The 27,290-nt window shown below is 46.7% G+C and overlaps 1 protein-coding gene across 14 annotated transcripts in view; it reads left to right on the forward strand.

The window, feature by feature from the left end:
• The window catches only part of dtna (dystrobrevin, alpha), a 364,320-nt gene that overhangs the window by 47,445 nt on the left and 289,585 nt on the right, over positions 1-27,290 (forward strand). For all 14 annotated transcript variants that reach the window (XR_015079004.1, XR_015079005.1, XM_085992861.1 and 11 more), the window contains exon 2: positions 19,362-19,429. Coding sequence is in view for 12 of the 14 variants with exons in the window: in XM_085992861.1 (XP_085848987.1) it covers positions 19,362-19,429 (68 nt within the window). In the remaining 2 variants the exon portion in view is untranslated. The remainder of the gene's footprint in view (positions 1-19,361; positions 19,430-27,290) is intronic.

Here is a 27,290-nt window from a genome sequence, read left to right on the forward strand (position 1 = left end):
ATACATTGTGTTAATTTATTATATATTAGAAATATAATTATATTTGATTAAACTAAGAAAAAACAATGATTCTAATTTTCCCCTGAATTAAATCTGTTCTATCCCAAGTAAACATCTCCACAAGTGGCACTAATCCTTCCTTGCAATCAGTTTTCACTTCCTGCCCAAGCAATTTGGTGGAGGCTAACAAATTCTGTCCTCAGGGAAAATGACTGCAAATATCTCATTTACAAAGTCAAAGTGTTTTGTGTTTGTTTTGTTGGTGAACAACATTAAAAAAATCCCAAAATGTATGTGTGCAAAATTGGAGTCTGCAAACCTGCAGTCTCGTAGCTTAACAACCAGGGTACATTAGTAAAACATCAGCCTCTCGCCAACTTAATGGAATGTTGGCACAAAAATAATACAAAGAAGAACACTCTGTAAATACTTTGCATGGTGCTCATATCGCTTCTCAAAACAAACACTACTGGATACAGAAAGTTCTGGATGTGGAATGTGCTTTTGAATCTTAAAATGTTCTAGTTGTTAAATGTACTTTTTGTAGATTTACATTGAAAAGTGAAAATGAACAGTCAGATTAATGTGGAATTTGGATAAAATTATGCCAGATTCAGTATCATAGAATCATAGACTGGTTACAATACGGAAGAAGGCCATTTGGCCCGTCGAGCCCGTGCTGGCTCTCTGCAAGAGCACTTCAGCTCGTCCCATTCCTCCGCCCTTTCCCCGTTGCCCGGCAAATTTCTTTCCTTCAGATAATTATCCAACTCCCTTTTGAAAGCCATGATTGAATCTGCCTCCACCACCCTTTCAGGCAGTGCATTCCAGATCATAACCACTTGCTGCGTAAAAAAGTTTTTTCTTATGTCGCCTTTAGTTCTTTTGCCAATCACCTTAAATTTGTGTCCTCTGGTTCTCGACTCTTCGGCCAATGGGAACAGTTTCCCTCTATCTACTCTGTCCAGACCCCTCATGATTTTGAAAACCTCTATCAAATCTCATTTCAATCTTCTCTGCTCCAAGGAGAACAACCCGAGCTTCTCCAGTCTATCAACGTAACTGAAGACCCTCATTCCTGGAATCATTCTCAGAAAACTTTCTGCACCCTCTCTAAGGCCTTCACATCCTTCCTAAAGTGTGGTGCCCAGAATTGGACACAGCACTCCAGTTGGGGCTGAACCAGTGTTTTACACAGGTTCATCATAATTTCCACACTTTTGTATTCTATACCGCTATTCATGCAGCCCAGGATCCCGTAAGCCATTTTAATTGCTTTCTCAACCTGCCCTGCCACCTTCAACGATTTGTGCATACATACCTCCAGGTCTCTCTGTTCGTGCACCCGCTTCAGGATTGTACCATTTAGTTTATATGTCCTCTCCTCATTCTTTCTACCAAAATGTATCACTTCACACTTTTATGTGCCACTCATCTGCCACGTGTCCGCCCATTTCACCAGCCTCCTCACTGTTCACTATACTTCCAAGTTTGTGTCATCTGCAAATTTTGAAATTGTGCCCTGTTCACCCACGTCCAAGTCATTAACATATATCAAGAAAATCAGTAGTCCTAGTACCGACCCCTGGGAAACACCACTGTATACCTTCCTCCAGTCTCAAAAACAACCATTCACCACTACTCTGTTTCCTATCACTTAGCCAATTCCGTATACATGTTGCTACTGTTCCTTTTATTCCATGGGCTTCAACTTTGCTGGCAAGCCTGTTATGTGGCACTTTGTCGAATGCCTTTTGGAAGTCCGTGTACACTACGTCAACTGCATTACCCTTATCAACCCTCTTTGTTACCTCATCAAAGGACTCGATCAAGTTAGTTAAACACGATTTGCCTTTAACAAATCCATGCTGGCTTTTCTTAATTAATCCACACTTGTCCAAGTGACTGTTAATTTTGTAATAACAACAGAAAATGCGAGAAACACTCAGGCCAGGCAGCATCTGTGGAGAGAGAAACAGAGTTAACGTTTCAGGTCTGGGACCCTTCATCAGAACAGTTCTGATGAAGGGTCCCAGACCTGAAGCGTTAACTCTGTTTCTCTGCCACGGATGCTGCCTGGCCTGCTGAGTGTTTCCAGCATTTTCTGTTGTTATTTCAGATTTCCAGCATCCGCAGTATTTTGCTATTGTATTACTGTTAATTTTGTCCATGATTACTGCTTCTAAAAGCTTCCCCACTACCAAGGTCAAACTGATTGGCCTGTAGTTGCTGGGTTTATCTTTACACCCATTTTTGAACTGATGTGCCTCAATTATTCCGAGACTCGAAGTTAGCAGAACAAAAGTAAGGCTTTTATTAACTCAGAACATAACACGTAAAATAGAGAGATGTCTACCTTCAGGAGGCTGATGCCCGACTGAAGTTAGATTACAAAGGAGCCAGGTATGGGCGGAGCCCTGCACACAACCAGTTCCAGCACATTCCAATACATAATACATGAGGACTGGGGGAAGGGAAAAGACACAGAAAGCAGGCAGTTACAAGACACAGAAAACAGGCAGTGATGAATGGAATATATTTCATCACATTCACCCCTTCTATAGATTTAGTCTGTTCGGGGGTTTGATAGTCCTCTGCGACCGACGTGGCTGTTGTGGTGCCGCGGGTGTCGGCTGGGTGTCCCCGGTAGCCTCCTGGGTCTCTGCCGGGGGTGCCGCCGGGGTTGTTGAAGGGGTAGTTGGTGGGGGTGCCGTTGGTCGATGTTCTTCCGGGGGTGATGAAAGAATAGTGGGTGGGTAAGGGTTGCTGTGATCGTCGTCGCTGCTATTGCCGTGGTTGTTGTCGATGCCGGCTGGGGCGACGTCTTTTATGGACACGGTGTCCTCCCTTCCGTCGGCGTGCCGGACATATGCGTATTGGGGGTTGGCGTGGAGTAGGTGTACTGGCTCCACGAGAGGGTCCGTCTTGTGGCCCCTCACATGCCTTCGCACGAGTACCGGACCTGGGGTGGAGAGCCATGACGGCATGGATACGCCTGAGGTGGATTTCCGAGGAAAGGCAAACATTCGTTCATGAGGCGTGGCATTAGTGGCCGTACACAATAGCGACCGTATCGAATGGAGCACATCCGAGAGGACTTCCTGCCAGCGGGAGATAGGGAGGCCCTTGGTCCTTAGAGCTAGAGTGACTGCTTTCCACACTGTCCCGTTCTCTCGCTCCACCTGGCCGTTACCCCGGGGGTTGTAGCTGGTGATACGGCTCGTGGCGATCCCCTTGGACAGCATGTACTGGCGTAGCTCTTCACTCATGAAGGACGCCCCCCTATCCGTGTGGATATAGCTCGGCATACCGAACAGGCAGAACAGGCTGTTGAGGCATTTAATGACCGTGGCGCTGGTCATGTCTGGGCAGGGGAAGGCGAATGGGAAACGGGAGTATTCGTCCACAATGTTCAGGAAGTAAACATTGCGGTCGACGGACGGGAGGGGGCCCTTGAAATCTAAGCTGAGCCGCTCGAAGGGCCGTGTAGCTTTGATTAAGTGGGCTCTATCTGGGCGGTAGAACCGAGGCTTGCACTCAGCGCAAGTGCGGCAGTTCCTGGTCAGAGACCGAACTTCCTCAATCGAGTAGGGTAAGTTACGGGACTTCATAAAGTGGAACAGCCGCGTGACCCCTGGGTGGCAGAGGTCGTTGTGGAGGGTCTGTAGCCGATCCTCGGTGGCGCTGGCACACATCCCTCGTGAGAGGGCGTCAGGGGATTCGTTAAGGGCCCCTGGCCGGTAAATGATGTCGTACTCGAAAGTGGAGAGCTCGATCCGCCACCTAAGAATCTTATCATTTTTAATCTTCCCCCTCTGTTTATTGTTGAACATAAACGCTACCGATCGCTGGTCGGTAAGTAGGGTGAAGCGTTTGCCGGCTAGGTAGTGGCGCCAGTGGCACACTGCCTCCACGATGGCTTGGGCCTCCTTTTCCACGGAGGAGTGTCTGATCTCGGGGCCTTCGAGGGTCCTCGAGAAGAAAGCTACGGGCCGCCCCGCCTGGTTGAGGGTGGCCGCCAAGGCGAAGTCGGACGCATCACTTTCCACTTGAAATGGAGTGTTCTCGTCCACTGCCTGTAGCGTGGCCCGCTCAATATCCTGCTTAATGCTTTTGAAGGCGGCGTGGGCCTCAGCAGAGAGCGGAAAAGAGGATGCTTTCAAGAGGGGGCGGGCTTTGTCGGAGTAGTTGGGGACCCATTGGGAATAGTAAGAAAATAACCCCAGGCACCTTTTCAGGGCTTTGGGAGTGTTGGGCAGGGGCAGCTCCCGTAGGGGGCGCAATCGGTCGGGGTCTGGTCCGATTTCCCCATTCTCCACCACGCTGCCCAGTATGCAGAGGCGCGTGGTGTTGAAAACGCACTTGTCCTCGTTATAGGTGAGGTTGAGTTTTTGTGCGGTTTTCAGGAACCTCTCGAGGTTCGAGTCGTGATCCTGCTGGTTGTGACCGCAGATGGTGACGTTGTCGAGGTAGGGGAAGGTTGCCTGCAAGTGGTGGTCATCGACCATGCGATCCATCTCCCTCTGAAAGACCGAGACCCCATTCGTCACCCCAAAGGGGACTCTGAGGAATTGGTAGAGGCGTCCGTTCGCCTCGAAGGCGGTGTACGGGCGGTCCTCTGGTCTGATAGGGAGCTGGTGGTACGCTGACTTGAGGTCGATGGTGGAGAACACCCGGTATTGGGCGATTTGGTTCACCATTTCTGATATGCGGGGTAGCGGGTAGGCGTCTAGTAGGGTGTACCTGTTGATCGTTTGACTATAGTCGATCACCATCCGTTTCTTCTCGCTACCCCTTACCACTACCACTTGGGCGCGCCACGGGCTGTTGCTGTGTTCAATAATGCGCTCTTTCAGGAGCCTGTCTACCTCGGTCGCGATAAACCGCCTGTCCTCCCAGCTGTACCTCCTGCTTTTGGTCGCTATTGGCCGGCAGTTAGGGGTAAGGTTCGCGAATAGCGAAGGCGGCTTTACCTTCAGGGTAGCCAGACCGCACACTGTGAGGGGCGGCTGGGACCCACCGTACTTGAGCGTGATGCTTTGGTGGTTGCACTGGAAATCCAAACCCAAGATCACGCTCGCACATAGATTCTTCATGATTAATCCTTTAAAATTATCATACACAGTTCCGTTAACGCACAATTGTACCGTGCAGTAACCCAGAATGGTCGATGTCTGGGTTTTATCGGCCATAGAGATGGTACCCTGAGCAGGGACCACCTTTAGGGAGAGTTGTTGTGCCAGTTCAGGGTGGATAAAACTCTCCGTGCTTCCACTGTCAATTAAGCATTTAACCCGGCACCCATTTACCTCGATGTCCACCATTGATTTGGATAGCGGATGCGGCCTGGTCTGGTCCACTGTGACCGATGCCACTGTAGGGTCCTGATCGAGACAAGATGGCGTCCACGCTGTCTGCTCATAAGATGGCAGACCCCACGAGGTCGGGCAAGATGGCGTCCAAGATGGCTGCTCCCACGGCGCACACGCGGCGGTGGCGGGTTTTCCGGCGGTTGGTTTTCCGGCGGGGTTCCCTCTGCACACCTTCCCGAAGTGCCCCTTCTTACCGCACTTAAAGCAGGTGGTGCCTTTCGCCGGGCACAGGTTTCTGGTGTGCTTTGGCTGCCCGCAGAAGTAGCAGTTGGGTCCTTGATGCATCGCGGCTGTCGTAGGGCTTCTGGGGGGAGAGCTGGGCCCCGCCGGTGTTGGGCTGCCGGGCGGGGAAGATGCCTTCCAAGATGGCGGCGCCCTCGGCGCACACGTGGCGGCGTGGGCGGCGCGGGCTGAAGAGTAGGCGTCCGAGTTTCTCTGGGCCATCTCCAGGGACCGAGCGGTGTCCGCAGCCTGTTTCAGGTCCAACTCCGTTTTTTCCAGCAGTCTTTGCCGGATGTGAGTGGAGCTGAGGCCTGTGATAAAGGCATCGCGAACAAGCTCGTCGGTGTACACTGCGGCTTTTACATCTCGGCACTTACAGTCCTTGCCAAGCTTTTTCAGGATGCTCAGGAACTCCTCCACCGATTCCCCAGGTCGCTGTGCGCGAGTAGCGAGTAGATGCCTAGCATACACCTCATTCGTAGGCTGCTGGTAATGCGCCTTTAAGGTGTTGCAGGCGGCCAGGTACGTATCAGCGTCTTGGATGAGGGGGTAAACCCGGTGGCTTACCCAATTCCGTAGCATTCCGAGTCTCATCTTCGCAGTGTCCGTAGCGTCTTTGACGGCTGCGGAATTGTCCAGGAAGAATTCCATACAGTCAAACCAGTGTCCGAAGCGTGCTGATGTGTCCGGAGCATGTTGATCCAAATCCAAACGTTCGGGCTTCAGGAGTTGATCCATAGTGTTGAAAATTGAGTTTATAAAATTGATGTGCCTCAATTATTCCGAGACTCGAAGTTAGCAGAACAAAAGTAAGGCTTTTATTAACTCAGAACATAACACGTAAAATAGAGAGATGTCTACCTTCAGGAGGCTGATGCCCGACTGAAGTTAGATTACAAAGGAGCCAGGTATGGGCGGAGCCCTGCACACAACCAGTTCCAGCACATTCCAATACATAATACATGAGGACTGGGGGAAGGGAAAAGACACAGAAAGCAGGCAGTTACAAGACACAGAAAACAGGCAGTGATGAATGGAATATATTTCATCACATGAACAATGGTGTAACATTTGCAATTCTCCAGTCCTCTGGCACCACCCCCGTATCTAAGGAGGATTGGAATATTATGGCCAGTACCTCCCTCAATTCCCTCAACATCCTAGGATGCATCCGATCCGCTCCTGGTGACTTATCTACATTAACTACAGCCAGCCTTTCTAATACCGCTTTATCAATTTTTATCCTATCAGGTATCTCCACTACCTCCTCCATTACTATGTCTATGGCAGCATCCTCTTCCTTGGTGAAGACAGATGCAAAGTACTCGTTTAGTACCTCAGCCATACCCTCTGCCTCCATTCATAGGTCTCCTTTCTGGTCCCTAATCGGCCCCACCCCTCCTCTTACTACTCTTTTACTATTTAAATGCCTATAGAATACTTTTGGATTATCTTTTATGTTGACTGCCATTCTATTCTCATACCCTCTCTTTGCTCCTCTTATTTTCTTTTTCACTCCTCCTCTGACCTTTCTATATATAGCCTGATTCTCAGATGTATTTGCAACCTGACATCTCTCATACGCGCTCTTTTTCTGCTTCATTATATATTCTCTATCTCTTTCATCATCCAGGGAGCCCTGACTTTAGTTGCCATGCCTTTCCCCCTAGTGGGAATGTACCTCAACTGTACCTGAACTATTTCCTCTTTAAAGGCAGCCCATTGTTCCATTACAGTTTTGCCTGCCAATCTTTGATTCCAGTTTACCCGGGCCAGATCCATTCTCATCCCACTGAAATTGGCCTTCCCCCAGTTAAACATTTTTACTCTAGATTGCTCCCTGCCCTTTTCCATAGCTAATCTAAACCTTATGATACTATGATCACTGTTCCCTAAATGTTCACCTGCTGACACTTGCTCCACTTGACCTACCTCATTCCCCAGAACCAGATCCAGCAATGCCTCCTCTCTCATCAGGCTGGAAACAACCTGATCAAGATAGTTCTCCTGAACACACTTCAGAAGTTCTTCTCCTTCTCTGCCCTTAACACTATTATGATCCCAGTCTATATTAGGATAGTTGAAGTCCCCCATTATTACTAATCTATGGGGGAAAAATTCAGTTGTTTGTGCCTCCCGTTAGCGCCTTAAGAGGACGCTAATGGGGTGCAAAGCAACTAGTGCCTGGGCGTGGCGATACTTGCGCCGCTCGCAATATTAACGAGACATTTTGCGGTGGCGCTAAACACTACCACCACGATCTCCTGCGCCGGCAGATCGTGATGGCAGTCGAGTGCGCAACGCCCCAGTAGCGCCCGGGACAAGATATTGAGTGGCGCCCCCTGCCTTACCACCTGCCGCTAGCAACGATAGGTTGAGGGGAGCGTTTTGCAGTCAGAAAGGGACTGGGGGAGCACTATTTAAAGGTGACCACTTCCTGCCTCTCTTTGTTGGTGACATTTTTGCACCATGCATTCTGAGAGAGGGAGACATGGTGTGGAGATGCCGATGTTGGACTGGGACTGGACTTTGATGTAATGTTTTCCTGACTGACCTGTTTGGACACCATTCACACCTTTGATTGCTGTGATTATCTCTCTGCCGAGGTGTGATAAATGGCAGTTAGAAAGATTACCTGTAATCATCTGGCATTATTCTCTGACTATATAATCTGTGTCTATAGGCATCTCTCCACTTCACCTGATGAAGGAGCAGCACTCCGAAAGCTTGTGATTTCAAATAAAACTGTTGGACTATAACCTGGTGTTGTGTGACTTCTTACATTTGAGAGAGGGAGAGAGAGAGACTTCTGGAGAGATTCAACAATGTGTGAAGGGGTTTTGGGTACTGAGCAGTACTTTGCAGGTTCATTTTCATTCACCCTACCTTGCTTCGCCAGTGCTCTGAGGTAGCGCCTCGCTGCTCGGCCTTTGCGCCTTAAGACAAGTGTGACGCGCCTGATTTAGCGCTCCAATCACCTCCATGGGCGATAAAAGCGAAGTTTGCCGTTGGAGGTGATAATTAGCGCCAGCCACTAAACTTTGCGCACAGCCAATAATGGCGCCCCAAACGGGGCGATACTGAATTTCCCCCCCTATAGTTCTTGCACCTCTCTGTAATTTTTGTAGGGCTATCTGTATAGTGAGAGCGGTATTACAGAGAGGGCAAAGTGCATAAGAGATTAGCGTGTAAAGTTAAGGCACATGGGATTGGGGGCAAGGTATTGACTTGGATAGAGAACTGGTTGGCAGACAGAAAGCAAAGAGTTGGAATAAACAGCTCTTTTTCCGAGTGGCAGGCAGTGACTAGTGGGGTACCGCAGGGATCGGTCCTTGGACCCCAGCTATTCACAATATATATTAATGATCTGGACGAGGGAAGTAGATGTAATATCTACAAGTTTGCAGACGACACAAAGCTGGCTGGGCATGTGTGCTGTGAGGAGGATGCCGAAAAACTCCAGTATGATTTGGACAGGTTGGGTGATTGGGCAGATGCAATATAACGTGTATAAATGCGAGGTTATCCACTTTGGTGTCAAAAACAAGAAGGCAGATTATTATCTGAATGGCAAGAGGTTGGGAGAAGGGGAAGTGCCACGAGACCTGGGCGTCCTTGTGCACCAGTCGCTGAAGGTAAGCATGCAGGTGCAGCAGGCGGTTAAGAAGGCAAATGGTATGTTGGCCTTCATAGCGAGAGGGTTTGAGTACAGGAACAAGGATGTCTTGCTGCAGTTGTACATCTTGTGTATTGTGTGCAGTTTTGGTCACCTTATCTGAGGAAGGATGTTCTTGCCATGGAAGGAGTGCAGTGAAGATTCACCAGGCTGATACCTGGGATGGCAGGAATGACGTATGAGGAGAGATTGGGTCGATTGGTGAACCTGTGGAATTCTCTACCACAGAAGGCAGTGGAGGCCAATTCATTAAATATATTCAAGAAGGAGTTGGATATATTTCTTAAGGCTAAAGGGATATGGGGAGAAAGCAGGGACCGGGTACTGAATTTGGATGATCAGCCATGATCGCATTGAATGGCGGAGCAGGCTCGAGGGGCCGAATGGCCTCCTCCTGCTCCTATCTTCTATGTTTCTATGTAAAAATAAAGGTCTGCTCAACTGTTTCTACTATGTACCGTGGGCTGAGTAGACAAAGGTTTTGTTTTCCTCTTTAAGAAAACAACAAACTGCTTTGAGTTTTACCATGGATAGTAAGCTTCCCCCAGGTGCAGGGCATAACTGACTGCACAGACAGCCTTGTTTGCTCTATGTCAAGAATCTGAAGTATACATGAACAGGAAGGGTTTGCACTCACTCGATGTTCAGCTGGTGTGTGACAACAGGCAATGCATCATGTATGTATGCCCAGTTTCCTGGCAGTTGTCATGATACCTATATCTTGCGGCACTCCTCAAACCCCCCTCTCTTCCACCCAGACCATTGGGTGTCAGGCTGCTGCTTTGGGTCAAGGGATATTCGTCTGAGCACGTGGCACATGATACCTGTTGGGAACCCAACCACAGATGGAGAGGAGCCATGTCTCTCCCAGAACTCTGATTGAGCAAACCTTGGCATCCTGAATGAGAGGTTCTGCTGCTTAGATTGGTCTGGAGGCGTCCTGCAATAAAGGCCTGAGAGAATGTCCAGATTTGTTGTAGTTTCCTGCATGCTCCATTACTGTGCCCTGCAAAGGGGGAAACCCCTAGAGCCACCTGGGAAGAAAGAATTGGTGCAGGAGAAACAGCAGGATACCGAGGAAGAGCATGGGCCACCAATCCTGCCAGCTGCCAGAGTTTTACAACACCAAATCATCAAGGGCGTGTTGGTTGAATCAACCCTCACTACCCACCCACGCTCACTGCATTAGCAGTTTCTCCTACCATCAGACACAGTCCTTATACGCTCCAGAGAATTCCTTCAACTTCAACACCAGCATGGTTTTGTTATCTCTTCATTAGGCTTGGTCAATCAGACACTACTCCCCAAAGCCTTTCCACCATCTACAAGGCACAAGTAAGGAGTGTGATGGAATACTCTTCACTTGCCTGGATGAGTGCAGCTCCAACAACACACAAGAAGCTCAACACCATCCAGGACAAAGCAGCCCGCTTGATTGGCACCCCGTCCACCACCTTAAACATTCACTCCCTCCAACACCGGCATACCGTGGCTGCAGTGTGTACCATCTACAAAATGCACTGCAACAACTCACCAAAGCTTCTTTGGCAGCACCTCCCAAACTCGCGACATCTACCACCTAGAAGGACAAGAGCAGCAAGCGCATGGGAACACCACCACCTCCAAGTTCCCCTCCAAGTCATACACCATCCTGACTTAGAAGTATTTCGGCAAACCTTCATTGTCGCTGGGTCAAAATCCTGGAACTTCCTACCTAACAGCATTGTGGGAGTACCTTCACCGCATGGACTGCAGCGATTGAAGAAGGCGGCTCACCACCACCTTCTTGAGGGCAATTCGGGAAGGGCAATAAATGCTGGACTTGCCAGTGACACCCATATCCCATAAACAAATTTAAAAAAACACCACTGCACACCAACAAACAGTTTCTAAGACTGTCACTGACCTCATCTCCTCTGGAGATCTTCCCCCTGTGGCCACCAACCTCATAGTTCCCCAACCCCGCACAGCCCGCTTCTACCTCCTTCCCAAGATCCACAAACAGGACTGCCCTGGTAGACCCATCGTTTCAGCCTGTTCTTGCCCCACGGAACGTATCTCTTCCTATCTCGACTCTATCTTTTCTCCCCTTGTCCAGTCTCTTCCCACCTACACCTGCGACTCTTCGGACGCCATCCGCCACTTTAACAGTTTCCAGTTCCTGGCCCCAACCACTTCCTTTTCACCATGGTCGTACAATCCTTCAATATTCAGGAAATATAGGCAGAAAGGAAAAGGACGTGGGGTAGCATTGCTGGTTAAAGAGGGGATTAACACAATTGAAAGGAAGGATATTATCTCTGATGATGTGGAATCTGTATGGATAGAACTGAGAAATACCAAGGGGCAGAAAATGTTAGTGGGAGTGGTATATAGACCTCCAAACAGTAATGCGGAGGTCGGGGATGGCATTAAACGGGAAATTAGAGAAGCATGCAATAAGGGCACAGCAGTTATCATGGGTGACTTTAATCTACATATAGATTGGGCTAACCAAATTAGTAACAATACTGTGGAGGAGGAATTCCTGGAGTGTATACGGATGGTTACCTGGACCAGTATGTCGAGGAACCAACTAGCGATCAGGCCATCTTAGACTGGGTATTAAGTAATGAGAAAGGATTAATTAGCAATCTTGTTGTGCGAGGCCCGTTGGGTCGGAGCGATCATAATATGATAGAATTCTTCATTAAGATGGAGAGTGAAATAGTTAACTCAGAGACTAGGGTCCTGAATTTAAATAAAGGAGACTACGATGGTATGAGGTGTGAGTTGGGTAGGATTGATTGGGGAATGTCACTCAAAGGGTTGACGGTGGATGGGCAATGGCAAACATTCAAAGATCGCATGGATGAACTACAGAATTTGTTCATCCCAGTTTGGCATAAAAATAAAACAAAAAAGGTGACTCAACCGTGGCTAACAAGGGAAATTAGGGATAACATAAGATCCAAGGAGAGGGCATATAAATTGGCCAGAAAAAGCAATAAACCTGAGGATTGGGAGCAGTTTAGGATCCAACAAAGGAGGACAAAGGGATTAATTAAAAGGGGGAAAATAGAGTTGAGAGTAAGCTTGCAGGGAACATAAAAACTGACTGTAAAAGCTTTTATAGATATGTGAAGAGAAAAAGATTGGTGAAGTCAAGCGTAGGTCCCTTGCAGTCAGAATTAGGGGAATTTATAATGGGGAACAAAGAAATGGCTGACCAATTAAATACATACTTTGGTTCTGTCTTCACAAAGGAGGACACAGTAACCTCCCAAAGATGTTGGGAACATAGGGTCTAATGAAAGGGAGGAACTGATAGAAATCAGTATTTGTAGGGAAATGGTGTTGGGGAAGTTGATGGGATTGAGGGCCAATAAATCCCCAGGGCCTGATAATCTACATCCTAGGGTACTTAAGGAAGTGGCCCTAGAAATAGTAGATGCATTGCTGGTCATCTTCCAAAATTCGATAGACTCTGGAACAGTACCCATGGATTGGCGGGTAGCTAATGTTACCCCAGTGTTCAAAAAGGGTGGTAGAGAGAAAATGGGGAATTACAGACCGGTAAGCCTGACATCGGTAGTGGGGAAAATGCTAGAGTCCATTATAAAGGATGTAATAGCAGAGCACTTGGAAAAAAGTGACCGGATCGGACAAAGTCAACATGGCTTTACAAAAGGTAAATCGTGCTTGACTAATCTACTGGAATTTTTTGAAGATGTAACTGGTAAAACAGATAAGGGAGAGCCAGTGGATGTGGTGTATTTGGATTTTCAAAAGGCTTTTGATAAGGTCCCGCATAAGAGATTAGCGTGTAAAATTAAGGCACATGGGATTGGGGGCAAGGTATTGACTTGGATAGAGAACTGGTTCGCAGACAGAAAGCAAAGAGTTGGAATAAACGGGTCATTTTCCGAGTGGCAGGCAGTGACTGGTGGGGTACCGCAGGGATCGGTCCTTGGACCCCAGCTATTCACAATATATATTAATGATCTGGACGAGGTAACTAGATGTAATATCTCCAAGTTTGCAGACGACACAAAGCTGGGTGGGCGTGTATGCTGTGAGGAGGATGCCGAGAAACTCCAGTATGATTTGGACAGGTTGGGTGATTGGGCAGAAGCATGGCAGATGCAATATCATGTGGATAAATGCGAGGTTATCCGCTTTGGTGTCAAAAACAAGAAGGCAGATTATTATCTGAATGGCAATAGATTGGGAGAAGGGGAAGTGCAACGAGACCTGGGCGTCCTTGTGCACCAGTCGCTGAAAGTAAGCATGCAGGTGCAGCAGGCGGTTAAGAAGGCAAATGGTATGTTGGCCTTCGTAGCGAGAGGGTTTGAGTACAGGAACAAGGATATCTTGCTGCAGTTGTACAGGGCCTTTGTGAGACCACATCTTGTGTATTGTGTGCAGTTTTGGTCGCCTTATCTGAGGAAGGATGTTCTTGCCATGGAAGGAGTGCAGCGAAGATTCACCAGGCTGATACCTGGGATGGCAGGAATGACGTATGAGGAGAGATTGGGTCGATTGGGCTTATACTCGCTGGAGTTTAGAAGAATGAGAGGGGATCTCATCGAAACTTATAAAATTCTAACAGGACTAGACAGACTAGATGCTGGAAGGATGTGCCTGATGGTCGGGGAGTCCAGAACCAGGGGTCACAGTCTCAGGATAAGGGGTAAGCCATTTAGGACAGAGATGAGGAATTTCTTCACCCAGAGAGTGGTGAACCTGTGGAATTCTCTGCCAAAGAAGGCAGTAGAGGCCAATTCATTAAATATATTCAAGAAGGAGTTGGATATATTTCTTATGGCTAAAGGGATCAAGGGATATGGAGAGAAGGCAGGAACAGGGTACTGAATTTGGATGATCAGCCATGATCTTATTGAATGGCGGAGCAGGCTCGAGGGGTCGAATGGCCTACTCCTGCTCCTACCTTCTATGTTTCTACACCTCCATCCCCCACCAGGATGGCTTGAGGGCACTCCGCTTCTTCCTTGAACAGAGGCCCGACCAGTCCCCATCCACCACTACCCTCCTCCGCCTGGCTGAACTTGTTCTCACATTGAACAACTTCTCCTTTGACTCCACTCATTTCCTCCAAATCAAAGGTGTTACTATGGGTACCCGCATGGGTCCTAGCTATGCCTGCCTTTTTGTGGGATATGTGGAACACTCTTTGTTCCAGTCCTACTCGGGTCTCCTCCCTCACCTCTTTTTCTGATACATTGATGACTGTATCGGTGCAGTTTCCTGCTCTCGCCCTGAACTAGACAATTTCATTCACTTTGCCTCCAATTTCCACCCTTCCCTCACCTTCACATGGTCCATCTCTGACTCTTCCCTTCCCTTCCGCGACTTCTCTGTCTCCATCTCTGGGGATAGGTTATTGACCAACATTCACAACAAGCCCACTGACTCCCACAGCTAACTGGACTACACTTCCTCCCACCTTGCCTCCTATAAGGACTCTATTCCATTCTCTATGTTTCTCCGTCTCCGCCGCATCTGCTCCGACGATGCCACCTTCCACACCAGTGCTTCTGACATGTCTTCCTTTTTCCTCAACCGAGGATTAGCCTCTACCGTGGTTGAGACGGCCCTCGACCGTGTCCGTTCTACCTCCCACACTTCTGCCCTCACCCCTGCCCCTCCCCATCGGAACCACGATAGGGTTCCCTTTGTCCTCACCTTTCACCCCACCAGCCTCCACATTCAACGGATCATCCTCCGCCATTTCCGTCGCCTCCAAAGTGATCCCACCACCAAACGCATCTTCCCCGCCCCTCCCCTTTCAGCATTCCGTAGGGACCGTTCCCTCCGAGGCACCCTAGTCCACTCCTCTATCACCCCCAGCACCCCTTCCCCTTCGCCTGGCACCTTCCCGCGCAAGCGCAGCAGAAGTAACACCTGCCCTTATACCTCCCCCCCTTCCCACTGTCCAGGGCCCCAAACACCCCTTCCAGGTGAAACAGCGATTTACTTGTACTTCTTGCAATCTAGTATACTGTATTCGCTGCTCACGATGTGGTCTCCTCTACATTGGGGAGACCAAAATGCAGATTGGGTGACCACTTTGCGGAACACCTCTGTTCAGTCTGTAAGGTTGACCCTGAGCTTCCGGCATCTGTCATTTTAATTCACCGCCCCATTCCCACTTGGACCTCACCATCCTCGGTCTCTTGCATTGTTCCACGGAAGGTCACCGTAAACTCGAGGAACAGCATCTCATCTTCCGATTAGGCACTTTACAGCCTTCCGGACTCGATATCGAGTTGAACAATTTCAGATCATAACCTCTGCCCCTATTACATTTTTACTTATATTTTTTATCCACACCTTTGTTTTGGCCTCCCCCCCCCCCCCCCCCTTTTTTTTTCTCTCTCCCACATGGCAGCTGTCTCCCATTCTGCCAGCGCATTTAAAACCTAATCTAGAGCCGTCTTTTGTCTCCACTAGTCCTATCACCATCTTGTCTCGTTTTGAATACCTCTTAATGTCTCTTCACTTCTCTTTTGTTCTCTCCCAGCCTGGCCTCTTACTCTATTTCATTTCCTGTGCTTCTTTAGTCTTGACAAAGGGTTCACCCGAAACGTTGACTCTATTTCTCTCCACGGATGTTGCCTGGCCTGCTGAGTTTTTCCAGCATTTTCTGTTGTTATTTCCAAGAAACAACTATTCATTTTAAAATTGGGAACAAATAAGTTGAAAACTAAAGGTCACTCTTCTGCAAACCCTTAGTGCCTGTCTTAAGTGCTCTTTTACCTAATCTGGTGTTCTTCGAAGGTACTACTCCAGTGGCTACAACATGGAAGGTGGAAGGCCGCTGATTATCCACTGAAGGACTTAGAGGGCCCAGCTGCAGATTGTGGTGGCTGGAGCAGTCTGGCACCAACACAGGCACTGATTGAGGGACTGGTGGGGGAGTAGGTGTGCTGTCCTCCTGAGAGAGGACAGCATGTGACTCTCTCATGGCACCACTGCCACTCACATGGGTCCCATGCACTGTGCATAGAGGTGACCTCACACTCCACGTTTGACTGCATTGTTTCCATGTCCTTCGTGATGATCCCACATAAGTTGGAGGTAGATCCCTGCACATTGTCCGACATTGTGCGCAGGCTCGTGAGCAGACAGTCCAATGCACTGTGACCATAGTGACGCACAGCTGTTAGCCTTCTGTAGGCTGATTCCGTGAATTCAATATCTGTACACTTTGCAGCTGGTTCTTGGGTCATCCTACTGCTCCTGCGCACTTGTGCTCGGTGAATCTCCCAGTGCCGACTCCTCCAACTGACCCTCTAAACTACATGGGGTGCCAGTTTCTGAGCTGGTACCTGCAACAGTAAGGTCGAGTGACTGTATGTCTTCAGGAATAATAACAGAAAATGCTGGAAATACTCAGCAGGCCAGGCAGCATCCATGGAGAGAGAAACAGAGTTAACGTTTCAGGTCTGGGACCCTTCATCAGAACTGGAAAAAGCTGGAGATGTAACAGATATTAAGCAGGTGCAGAGACGGGGGGGGGGGGGGGGCGCGGGTGTTAGGAGGGGAGGAAGGAATAGAAAGTACATCCTGTACTTTTGTAAGAGGCAGGAAAGATAAAATGTTGCAAATGGGAATGGCAAAAATCATACTGCATGAAAAATGGGGGCAGGGATAATTATCTGAAATTGTTGAACTCAATGTTGAGTCCGGCAGGCTGCAAAGTGCCCAATCGAAAGATGAGGTACTGTTCCTCGAGCTTACGTTGAGCTTCATTAGAACAATGCAATAGCCCAAGGACAGAGAGATCAGAGTGGGAGTGAAGCGGTGAATTAAAGTGACAGGCGACCGGAAGCTCAGGGTCACCCGTACGGACTGAACGGAGGTGTTCCGCAAAGCAGTCGCTCAATCTGCGTTTGGTCTCCCCAATGTAGAGGAGACCACATCGTGAGCAGCGAATACAGTATACTAGATTGCAAGAAGTACAAGTAAATCACTGTTTCACCTGGAAGGGGTGTTTGGGGCCCTGGACAGTGAGAAGGGAGGAGGTAAAAGGGCAGGTGTTACATCTCCTGCGCTTGCACAGGAAGGTGCCAGGTGAAGGAGCAGGGCTATTGGGGGTGATCTCTCTGTCCTTGGGCTATTGCATTGTTCCAACAAAGCTCAACGTAAGCTCGAGGAACAGCACCTCATCTTTCGATTGGGCACTTTACAGCCTGCCGGACTCAACATTGAGTTCAACAATTTCAGATAATTATCCCTGCCCCCATTTTTCATGCAGTATGATTTTTGCCATTCCCATTTGCAACATTTTATCTTTCCTGCCTCTTACAAAAGTACAGGATGTTCTTTCTACTCCTTCCTCCCCTCCTAACACCCCCCCCCCCCCCGTCTCTGCACCTGCTTAATATCTGTTACATCGCCAGCTTTTTCCAGTTCTGATGAAGGGTCCCAGACCTGAAACGTTAACTCTGTTTCTCTCTCCACGGATGCTGCCTGGCCTGCTGAGTATTTCCAGCAATTTCTGTTGTTATTTCAGATTTCCAGCATCCGCAGTATTTTGCAAGTATGTCTTCAGGAAGTCTGTTATCCTCTTCCTCTGCTGCAGCTGGCTCTATTACTTGTAATGGGCCTGGAAAGAGGAGAGAGGACAAGGGTTAGCAGTTAGTGGCAAGGGTTAGCAGAGCCAGATGAGTAGCAGCTCAAAGCAGCACCACTTCATCATGTAGAGTGTGTGAGGGAGCGAGTTCAGTGAGAAGATAAAAGGAGGATAAGGTGACCAAACTCCCTATTGGAGCATATCCTCCCAGAATGCTGAGAGAGATTGGGGAGAGGTTTGTGAGGCACTGACAATCATTACGGGGGAGTCACTGTACATTGGGGAGGTATCAGAAGATTCGAAAAAGGCTAATGTGGTTCCCATATTCAAAACGGGTGACAAAATAGACCCGGGCAACTGCAAAGCCATTAGTCTTTCTTCCATTCCATTTGTTAAATTATGTAATTGATTATCAAGAGTAAACTGATACAAAAATGACCTAGATAACAGCAATCAGCGTAGATTACGAAAAAGGAAGAAAGAAGAATTAAAATGAGTAAATAAATCATTACAAGTCAAGTTAGAAAAGGGAAGATACTACCTGACCAAGCTACTTTACTTCTCTGAGGAAGTAACAACCTAAGTGATCTGATGTGAACCCAATGACATTGTTTTCCTCAGCTTGCAAAAGGCTTTCGATATAGTTCCACACACGAGGTCATTAATTAAATTCAAAGCTGTGGAGTTGGGCTGGGGGGCTGCGGTTTCAGGGTAAACCCTGGAAATGGATACAAAACTGGGTGAAGAATCGGAAACCGGGTTCTAGTTAGAGGAATTATGTCAGAGTCGGGGTGTCTCAGGACTTGGTGCTGGAGATTAAAAGTGCTCAACGTGTGGAATAAACTTCAAGATGGAATAGTGGAGGCCAAATCATTTAAGAAATAATTAGATGCTACAATGGGGGAGGGGACATTAGGATCTCTCTGGATGGATGAACTAACATGGGCTAATGTGCTTCTTCATCCATAATTATCTTGTGATCTTATTCTTTTAGATCTTTGTCACTCCCCCAAGTGAATATTTTACCTCAAATGGGCTCTGCCTTCATTACTGTTGTACACCAGAGGTGCATAAGAGTTGGATAGAGTGACTTGTAATGATTTATTTACTCATTTTAATTTTTCTTTTTTCTTTTTCCTTTTTCTTCTCTTTGAAGAAGTATCTTGTTTCACTTGGTAGCTCCCACTGATGATCGTGAAATCAATTTGTGGGATACCACAGTTGCAAGCCCACATCCGGCCACTTGATGAAGCAGCCTGTTGATGTACCAACCAGCTGTGTCACTGTATTGTCTGTATGTCAAATAGTCTGTAAGGATTAACACATTTTCTTGGAGATGTTTGGATTTCAAAAATCAATAAATGTTTTGGGTGTGGAATTTTTCTCTGTTATAGCCTAAGTAGGGTATAAAATATGCTATTTAAGAAGAAAGCCATATTACATTCTGAAAAGACGTATCTGGGAATGGAAAGTGATGACTGATTCCTCATTTGTTTTGTTTTATGTCCTTTAGAATGATTGAAGAACGTGGAAGGACAGAAAATACCATGGCAGAAAGAAGACAGTTGTTTGCAGAAATGCGTAAGTACTTTACATAATGAGTGTTTTGTGGGTAGACTGAATATTGGTTAGCAATCTATATAACGGACAGTTTTTTTGGAGGTAATGAATTAGCTAGTATTCCTTTTTATGTGGTCTTAACCACATTTGCATTATTCCCATGCAATTTCATCAGCGATTTAATACTTTCCCTGGCTGTGAACACCTCTGATCTCTTGGCTTTTTTATTTAATACATAACTCAAGCTTACGTTCCTTTTTTAAACAATTATATTCTTTGGATTTTTTTTAGTCAGCTGTTGAAACACATCACCATTAAGAGCCTTCAATTTAAGCTAGTGAGAAGTCTAAACCCATATGTAGAGTTTCTGTAGCAATATGAAGTGCACACTCTCGCCCCAAAAGTGAAACATCCCATTTCCCCAAGTCTTTAGAGTTTAGCTGCAGGTTGGCAGAACCAACGCTTAAAGTGAGCTAGGGTACTGCTTGAGCTTAACCAGCTAAAGCTGAAGTAGATCACTGACAAACTTTCCACTGCAAGTTCAGCTAGGAAAATTTGCTGCTGCGTTTATAAAACATTAAAATTTTGGAGAAGAAACTCCTAAATGCTTTATTATAAATACTGCAAGATCTAGATCATGAGCGGATAATATACATGAAGTTAAAACTGCATCTCCCCCTTAAACTACAAGAGCAAAGCTTCTGTCGCCTATTAATCCCATCTTAATTTGTGGGATTGCCTCCAATAGCAAGTGCTTGCCACTAGAGGCAACTCACAGTGTAAATGACTGAACATCAGTGCTGTTGACACCAAAGGTAAACGACAGCCAGCACTGGCACTTGTCAGTGAGCGTACTGTTTTGATTCTAGCTGCCTTTACAAGCTAACAATGTGCTTTTGGCATTGCTACCCTGTACAGACCTTTAAAGAAGCTCATCAGCCAAAAGAACAAAGTTGTGAATGTGACTTTGCAGTAACTGCAAATTTACAAACCTTGTCCATGTTTAATTGCTGAATCCTGCAGTATTGATGGGTTGACATGTTATGGAACCACTTCCATTGGAAGATGGCAAAAGATATGTTAAAACGGATTTAGCTACTGAGATTTTATTTTCTTCCAGCCTCATTATAATATTTAAATTGCGGTAAAGCCCCCTGGGAGCAGGTTGGTCGCCGCCCCCCATCCCGCCTCCGGCAGAACGGGAAGTGGGTGGGTTGGATCAAGTCGGGAATCCCATTTCTAACAATTTAACTGCCCCATGTTTCAAACCCACCATTTTTTACGGGAAACATCCGGCCAAACTGTCAAGGACCCTAGTAGGGTTAATACTCATTTAGAACAAGTTCTTACAAGTGACCAGAATAGCATCCATAATAGACATAAGAACTTGCATTTATATAATACCTTTCAAGTCCTCAGGATGTCCCAAAGTGATTCATAGTCAATTAATTATTTCTGAAGTATTTTGTAGGGAAAAACAATAGGCAGCAAGTGAGACAAATGACAAATTAATTTGTTTTGGTTGTGTAGAAGAATGGAAGTAGTAGAAGCTTTAGGAACTAATGAAAAGCTCTAAGGATTAGTGAACGAAAGATGAACTTGCATTTATATAATGCTAAATCACATTTCAGAAATGTCCCAAAGTGCTTCATGTATAATTAATTACTTTGAAGTGAAGTAACTTGTCAAATGCAGCAGCCAATTTGCACACAGTAAAATCCCACAAACAGTGCTTGGATAAATAACCATTTAATCTGTTTCTGGTACTGTTGGGTGAGGCAGAGGCACCAGGAGAACAGTGCCGCAACTCATCTGAAGGACAACACTTCTGGAAGTCAGCACTGCAGTACAGTTTTAACCTGTTTTACACACTTAAGTCCCAGTGCTGGACTTAAACTCTCAACCTTCTTGATTCAGAGGCAAGAGCCAAACTGATGTACTATACCAGTTATCCAGCAATCGGCGCCACTAAGACATAGAATAAAAATGTTATTTTCAAAAGGGAAGTTGCAAATGAATGTGGTACAAACAAAAATAAATTGATTGGTACATACTGCTGAAAGATACTCAATGGAGCAATGGTGGTAAATTTAAAGTATTACACGTAGATATTCTCTCCATCACCAAGACAGCCGACTTCCGCCTCTGTACTAATACAACAACAACTTGTATTTATATAGCGCCTTTAACGTAGTAAAATGTCCCTAGACGGTTTTGTCAGGTTTTCACCAATCCCTGATTTTCCAATTGGCCTTGTAAAAGGTGCTTTAGAAGACCGGCGATGTTGGGGTGGTATGGGGTGGAGCTGGGGGCAGGGATTCTATGCGCCAGGAGTTCTCACTTCATCGGCTCAGGCACGACCCAGCGTAGGAGTGGAGGCTGGTAGGCTGAGAGTGATAAGGTGTACACACCTCCAGATAGGTACAAGTGGGCCCTACTGGGCTGGGAGTAGCGTTCAGTCCAGTCCAGTCCAGGGAAAATCTGGATCAGCCCTCTTACACAGGAGGCTGTGGGGATGGTAAATAGGCTCTTGAGTGGGGGGACGAGGCAACCACCCTGGAGGGTATCAGTGGGCGTGATCCTCGCGTAACCGCCAAGATTGCTGTCCGCTGATTTTTGAGGCCATGGTAATTATGTGGGGACCAGGTCAATGTGTGTAGAATATTATTAAATGGTATGGATTAATCAGGTAAAGAATTAATACTTCAAAGTAATCCAGAGGACATAATTGGAAGTTACTGCAAAGTAAATTTAAAACGGATATATATCAGAAACAACTTTGCTTAGTGATCAGTGTTTGGAATAATTTACCAAGCAAGATAACAGAGGCAAAAACATTGAAGTGTTCAAAATACAGCTGGATATCTCGATACAGGTTGAGCGTCCCGAATCCGGCAACCTTGGGACCGAGGCCGAGCCAGTTTTCAGGTTTTTCCGGACTTCGGAACGTGTTTCTGATGTCCAAAGTCCGGAAACGCCCGAGCCCAGGTTGCGATATTTCCGGACTTCGCTGGGAGTGTACTATAGGCCTCCAAACAGTCAGGGGGAGATAGAGGAACAGATATGTAGGCAAATCTCAGAGAAATGTGTAAATAATAGGGTAATAATAATGGGGGATTTCAACTTCCCCAATATTAACTGGGATAGTCAGAGTGTGAAAGGCTCAGAGGGTGTAGAATTCTTAAAGTGCATCCAGGAGAGCTTTTTGAGCCAGCATGTAGAAAGTCCTACAAGAGAGGGGGCGGTACTGGACCTAATTCTAGGGAATGTGGCCGGCCAAGTGGAAAAAGTGCTAGTAGGTGAGCACTTTGGTGATAGTGACCATAATATGGTAAGATTTAAGGTGGTCATGGAAAAGGACAGGGATGGGCCGGAAATAAAGGTTCTAAATTGGGGGAAGGCCGATTTTAATAGGATAAGGCAGGATCTGGCCAAAATGGACTGGGATCAGCTACTTGTAGGAAAATCCGCATCAGAGCAATGGGAGGCTTTCAGAAGGGAGATTGAGATCATACAATGGCAACATGTTCCCGTAAAGGTCAAGGGTGGTTCCAAAAACCACAGGGAACCTTGGATGTCAGGGGATATACGAGAATGGATTAGGAAAAAAAGGAGGGCTTTTGGAAGATACAAAAGGCTAAAGACGGAGGAAGCCCTAGAGGAGTACAAAAAGTGCAGGGGGATACTTAAAAAAGAAATTAGGAGATCAAGGAGGGGCCATGAAATAACAGATAAAGGAAAATCCGAAGATGTTTTATAAGTATATTAAGGGTAAGAGGATAACTAGGGAAAAAATAGGGCCCATTGGGGACAAAAGTGGCAATCTGTGTGTGGAACCGGAAGATGTAGGAGGGGTTCTAAATGAATTTTTTGCATCTGTTTTCACTATGGAGAAGGACGATGTAGACATAGAAATAGGGCGGGGGGACTGTGATATGCTCGAACATATTAACATCGAGAGGGAGGAGGTATTGGCGGTTTTAGCTGGCCTAAAAATGGATAAATCCCCAGGCCCGGATGAAATGTATCCCAGGCTGCTGTGTGAGGCAAAGGAGGAGATTGCGGGGGCTCTAACACATATATTCAGGACCTCTCTGGCCACAGGGGATGTGCCAGAGGACTGGAGAATCGCTAATGTAGTACCATTATTCAAGAAGGGTAGTAGGGAAAAACCGGGGAACTACAGGCCAGTGAGCCTAACATCAGTGGTAGGAAAATTATTGGAAAAAATCCTGAGGGACAAAATTTGTCTCCACTTGGAGAGGCAAGGATTAATCAGGGATAGTCAACATGGCTTTGTCAAGGGAAGATCATGTCTGACTAATTTGATTGAATTTTTTGAGGGGGTGACTAGGTGTGTGGATGAGGGTAACGCAGTGGATGTGGTATACATGGATTTCAGTAAGGCCTTCGATAAAGTCCCGCACAGGAGACTGGTCAAGAAGGTAAGAGCCCATGGAATCCAGGGTGCCTTGGCACATTGGATACAAAACTGGCTTAGTGGCAGAAGGCAGAGGGTGATGGTCGAAGGTTGTTTTTGTGACTGGAAGCCTGTGGCCAGTGGGGTACCACAGGGATCGGTGCTGGGTCCCTTGCTGTTTGTGGTCTACATTAATGACTTGGATATGAATGTAAAAGGTATGATCAGTAAGTTCGCGGATGATACAAAAATTGGTAGGGTGGTAAATAGCGAGGAGGGTAGCCTCAGTCTGCAGGACGATATAGATGGGTTGGTCAGATGGGCGGAACAGTGGCAAATGGAATTTAACCCGGAAAAGTGCGAGGTGATGCACTTTGGGGGGACTAACAAGGCAAAGGAATACACAATGAATGGAAAGACCCTAGGCAAGACGGAGGGTCAGAGGGATCTGGGTGTGCAAGTACACAGATCCCTGAAGGCGGCGGAACAGGTGGATAAGGTGGTAAAAAAGGCATATGGGATACTTGCCTTCATTAGCCGAGGCATTGAATATAAGAGCAAGGAGGTTATGATGGAGCTGTATAAAACACTGGTTAGGCCACAGCTGGAATACTGTGTGCAGTTCTGGTCGCCACACTACAGGAAGGATGTGATCGCGTTAGAGAGGGTGCAGAGGAGGTTCACCAGGATGTTACCAGGGCTGGAGCGCTTCAGCTATGAAGAGAGACTGGGCAGATTGGGTTTGTTTTCCTTGGAGCAGAGGAGGCTGAGGGGGGACATGATTGAGGTGTACAAAATTATGAGGGGCATAGATAGGATGGATGCTGAGGAGCTTTTTCCCTTAGTAGAGGGGTCAATAACTAGGGGGCATAGATTCAAGGTAAAGGGCGGGAGGTTTAGAGGGGATTTGAGAAAGAACTTTTTCACCCAGAGGGTGGTTGGAGTCTGGAACTCACTGCCTGAAAGGGTTGTGGAGGCAGAAACCCTCACAACATTTAAGAAGCATTTGGATGTGCACTTGAAATGCCATAGCATACAAGGCTACGGGCCAAATGCTGGAATATGGGATTAGATTAGACAGGGCTTGATGGCCGGCGCGGACATGATGGGCCGAAGGGCCTCTATCCATGCTGTATTACTCTATGACTCTATGACTCTATCAGAAACACATGCCAAGTCCGGAAATGCCTGGGCCCAGGTTGCGCTATTTCCAGTTTTTGGTAAGCCTCCCTCAGGGTGTACGGATTCTGGAACATTTTACAGATTCCGGACCCCTGCCACCAATCGTCCTAGAGTCTGGATTCCGGAACATTACAGCTTCCGGAACATTACGGATTCCGGAACTTCAGAAATGGAATTAATTTATTAATTAGAGGGCTGAGCTTCATTGGACTAAATGGACTTTTTGTATATCTGCCTTCTCCAAGATCACACAGAAAAGTACAGATGAGAAAGGCCATTCAGCTCAACTAGTTCATCCTTCCCTAGAAACCAATGGTCCCACCATCAGCGCATCCAACTGCCTCATGAATGATTCCAGAATTTTTGGCAACAATACCCTACCCTGAAGACCCTTCCAACTGTTAATCACTCTTTGTGTGAAAAATTGTTTCTTGACATCAGTCCTGACCTTGGCTTTGTACCTACATCCTCTACACGCTGAAGATTAACCGCTTCTATTCAACTTTGTATCTTAGCTACCCGCATAAGGCTACTTCTCATTCACTAATTTCAAGGCTGAAGATTTGGGTTTCCCAACATTTCCTTAAAACTAAACCTCATTTTTATGGCCTTTTTCTGCTTCCATGCATGGCTATTTCCCTTCTACTTTGGTGACCAGCACTGAACGAGTACTTCAGGTGCAGCCTGACCAGACACTAGACAGTTTTAGCATGACTGCCTCAGACATACTCTATGATTAGGCAATACAGCTCCACATTCTGTTTGCTTTGTTAATGGCTGCTCTATAATCATTGGATATAGTAAGCTTTTATTTCATATTACTCCTAGAACTCTCTCACCTAGTATGTTCGACACCATTCATTGAGTAGGTATGCTCCCCATTGTATAATTGTCCACCACCATTCATGACTGGATGTGGCAGGACTGCAGAGCTTTGATCTGATCTGTTGATTGTGGGATCGCTTAGCTCTGCCTGTAGCATGCTGCTTCCGCTGTTTAGCATGCATGTAGTCCTGTGTTGCAGCTTCCCCAAGTTGGCACCTCATTTTTAAGTACACCTGGCGCTGCTCCTGGCATGCTCTTCCACATTCCTCATTGAACAAGGGTTGATCTCCTGGCTTGATGGTAATGATACAGTGAGGGATATGAGGTTACAGATTGTGGTGGAATACAATTCAGCTGCTGCTGATGGCCCACCGCACCTCATGGATGCCCAGTTTTGAGCTGCTAGATCTGTTCTGAATCTATCTCATTTGGCATGGTTATACACAACACGATAGAGAGTGTCCTCAGTGTGAGGACGGGACTTTGACTCCACAAGGACTGTGCGGTGGTCACTCCTACTAACACTGTCATGGACAGATGCATTTGTGACAGGTAGATTGGTGAGGACGAGGTCAAGTACATTTTTCCCTCATGTTGGTTCTCTTACCACCTGTTGCAGGCCCAGACTGGCAGTTATGTCCTTCAGGACTCGGCCAGTTCAGTCTGTAGTGGTGCTACCAAGCCACTCTTGGTGATGGACATTGAAGTCCCCCACCCAGAGTGCATACTAGGGTTGTGAAAGGGTGGAAAGTTTCCAGTAAATTTACGGTAAATTTCCAGAAATTTTCCACAGGAACTTTAGCTTCGGAATTTTGCCCAAAAAAGCACATGCTAGCATAATATTGTTTTGGGGTTTTTTTTGTATTTCTTTCATTTTTTTTCGCAGGTCCTCTCTTAAAATTACTAACAGAGATGGAATCTTAATTATTAAGGAATTTCTTAATCAATATATGTTTATCTTACTTGGCTTGTTTTAATAATTACAAGTTTTGTGTGTGACTGTGAACAAATGTGTCCTGATTGGTTGGATGAGCGGATGAGTGATTAGCTCCCTCTATTGGTGATGTAGCGTCGTGCGTGCACAGGTCATGCTTCCATCACATGGAGCATCAGGAAAAATTTACTCACCCTGTTGCAATCGTGCTGATCGACCGCAGTTTGACACAGAGACGAATGCCCTTTATTTCTCTGCATAGAACAATGCCACGTTTACCGTCGGATGTGTGGAAGCATTTTAGCCCAGACATTAAAGATGGAAAGACTGTGTACATGTGCAAACACTGTACAAAGCCATATATAAAGAATGCCACAAAGATGCAGCAGCATTTATCCAAATGCAACAACTTCACTCAAAACTCACAGCAGTCAGCCCAGAGTTCCTCTGCTTCCATTCAAGAAGATGATGGTTCACATTCAGCATCAGGATCCTTATCATCAGCAACTCCTGGCCCACTT

This window comes from Somniosus microcephalus, chromosome 7 (assembly GCF_052327205.1).
Source record: "Somniosus microcephalus isolate GS21.2 chromosome 7, FLI_Smic_1.0, whole genome shotgun sequence".
NCBI lineage: Eukaryota > Metazoa > Chordata > Chondrichthyes > Squaliformes > Somniosidae > Somniosus > Somniosus microcephalus.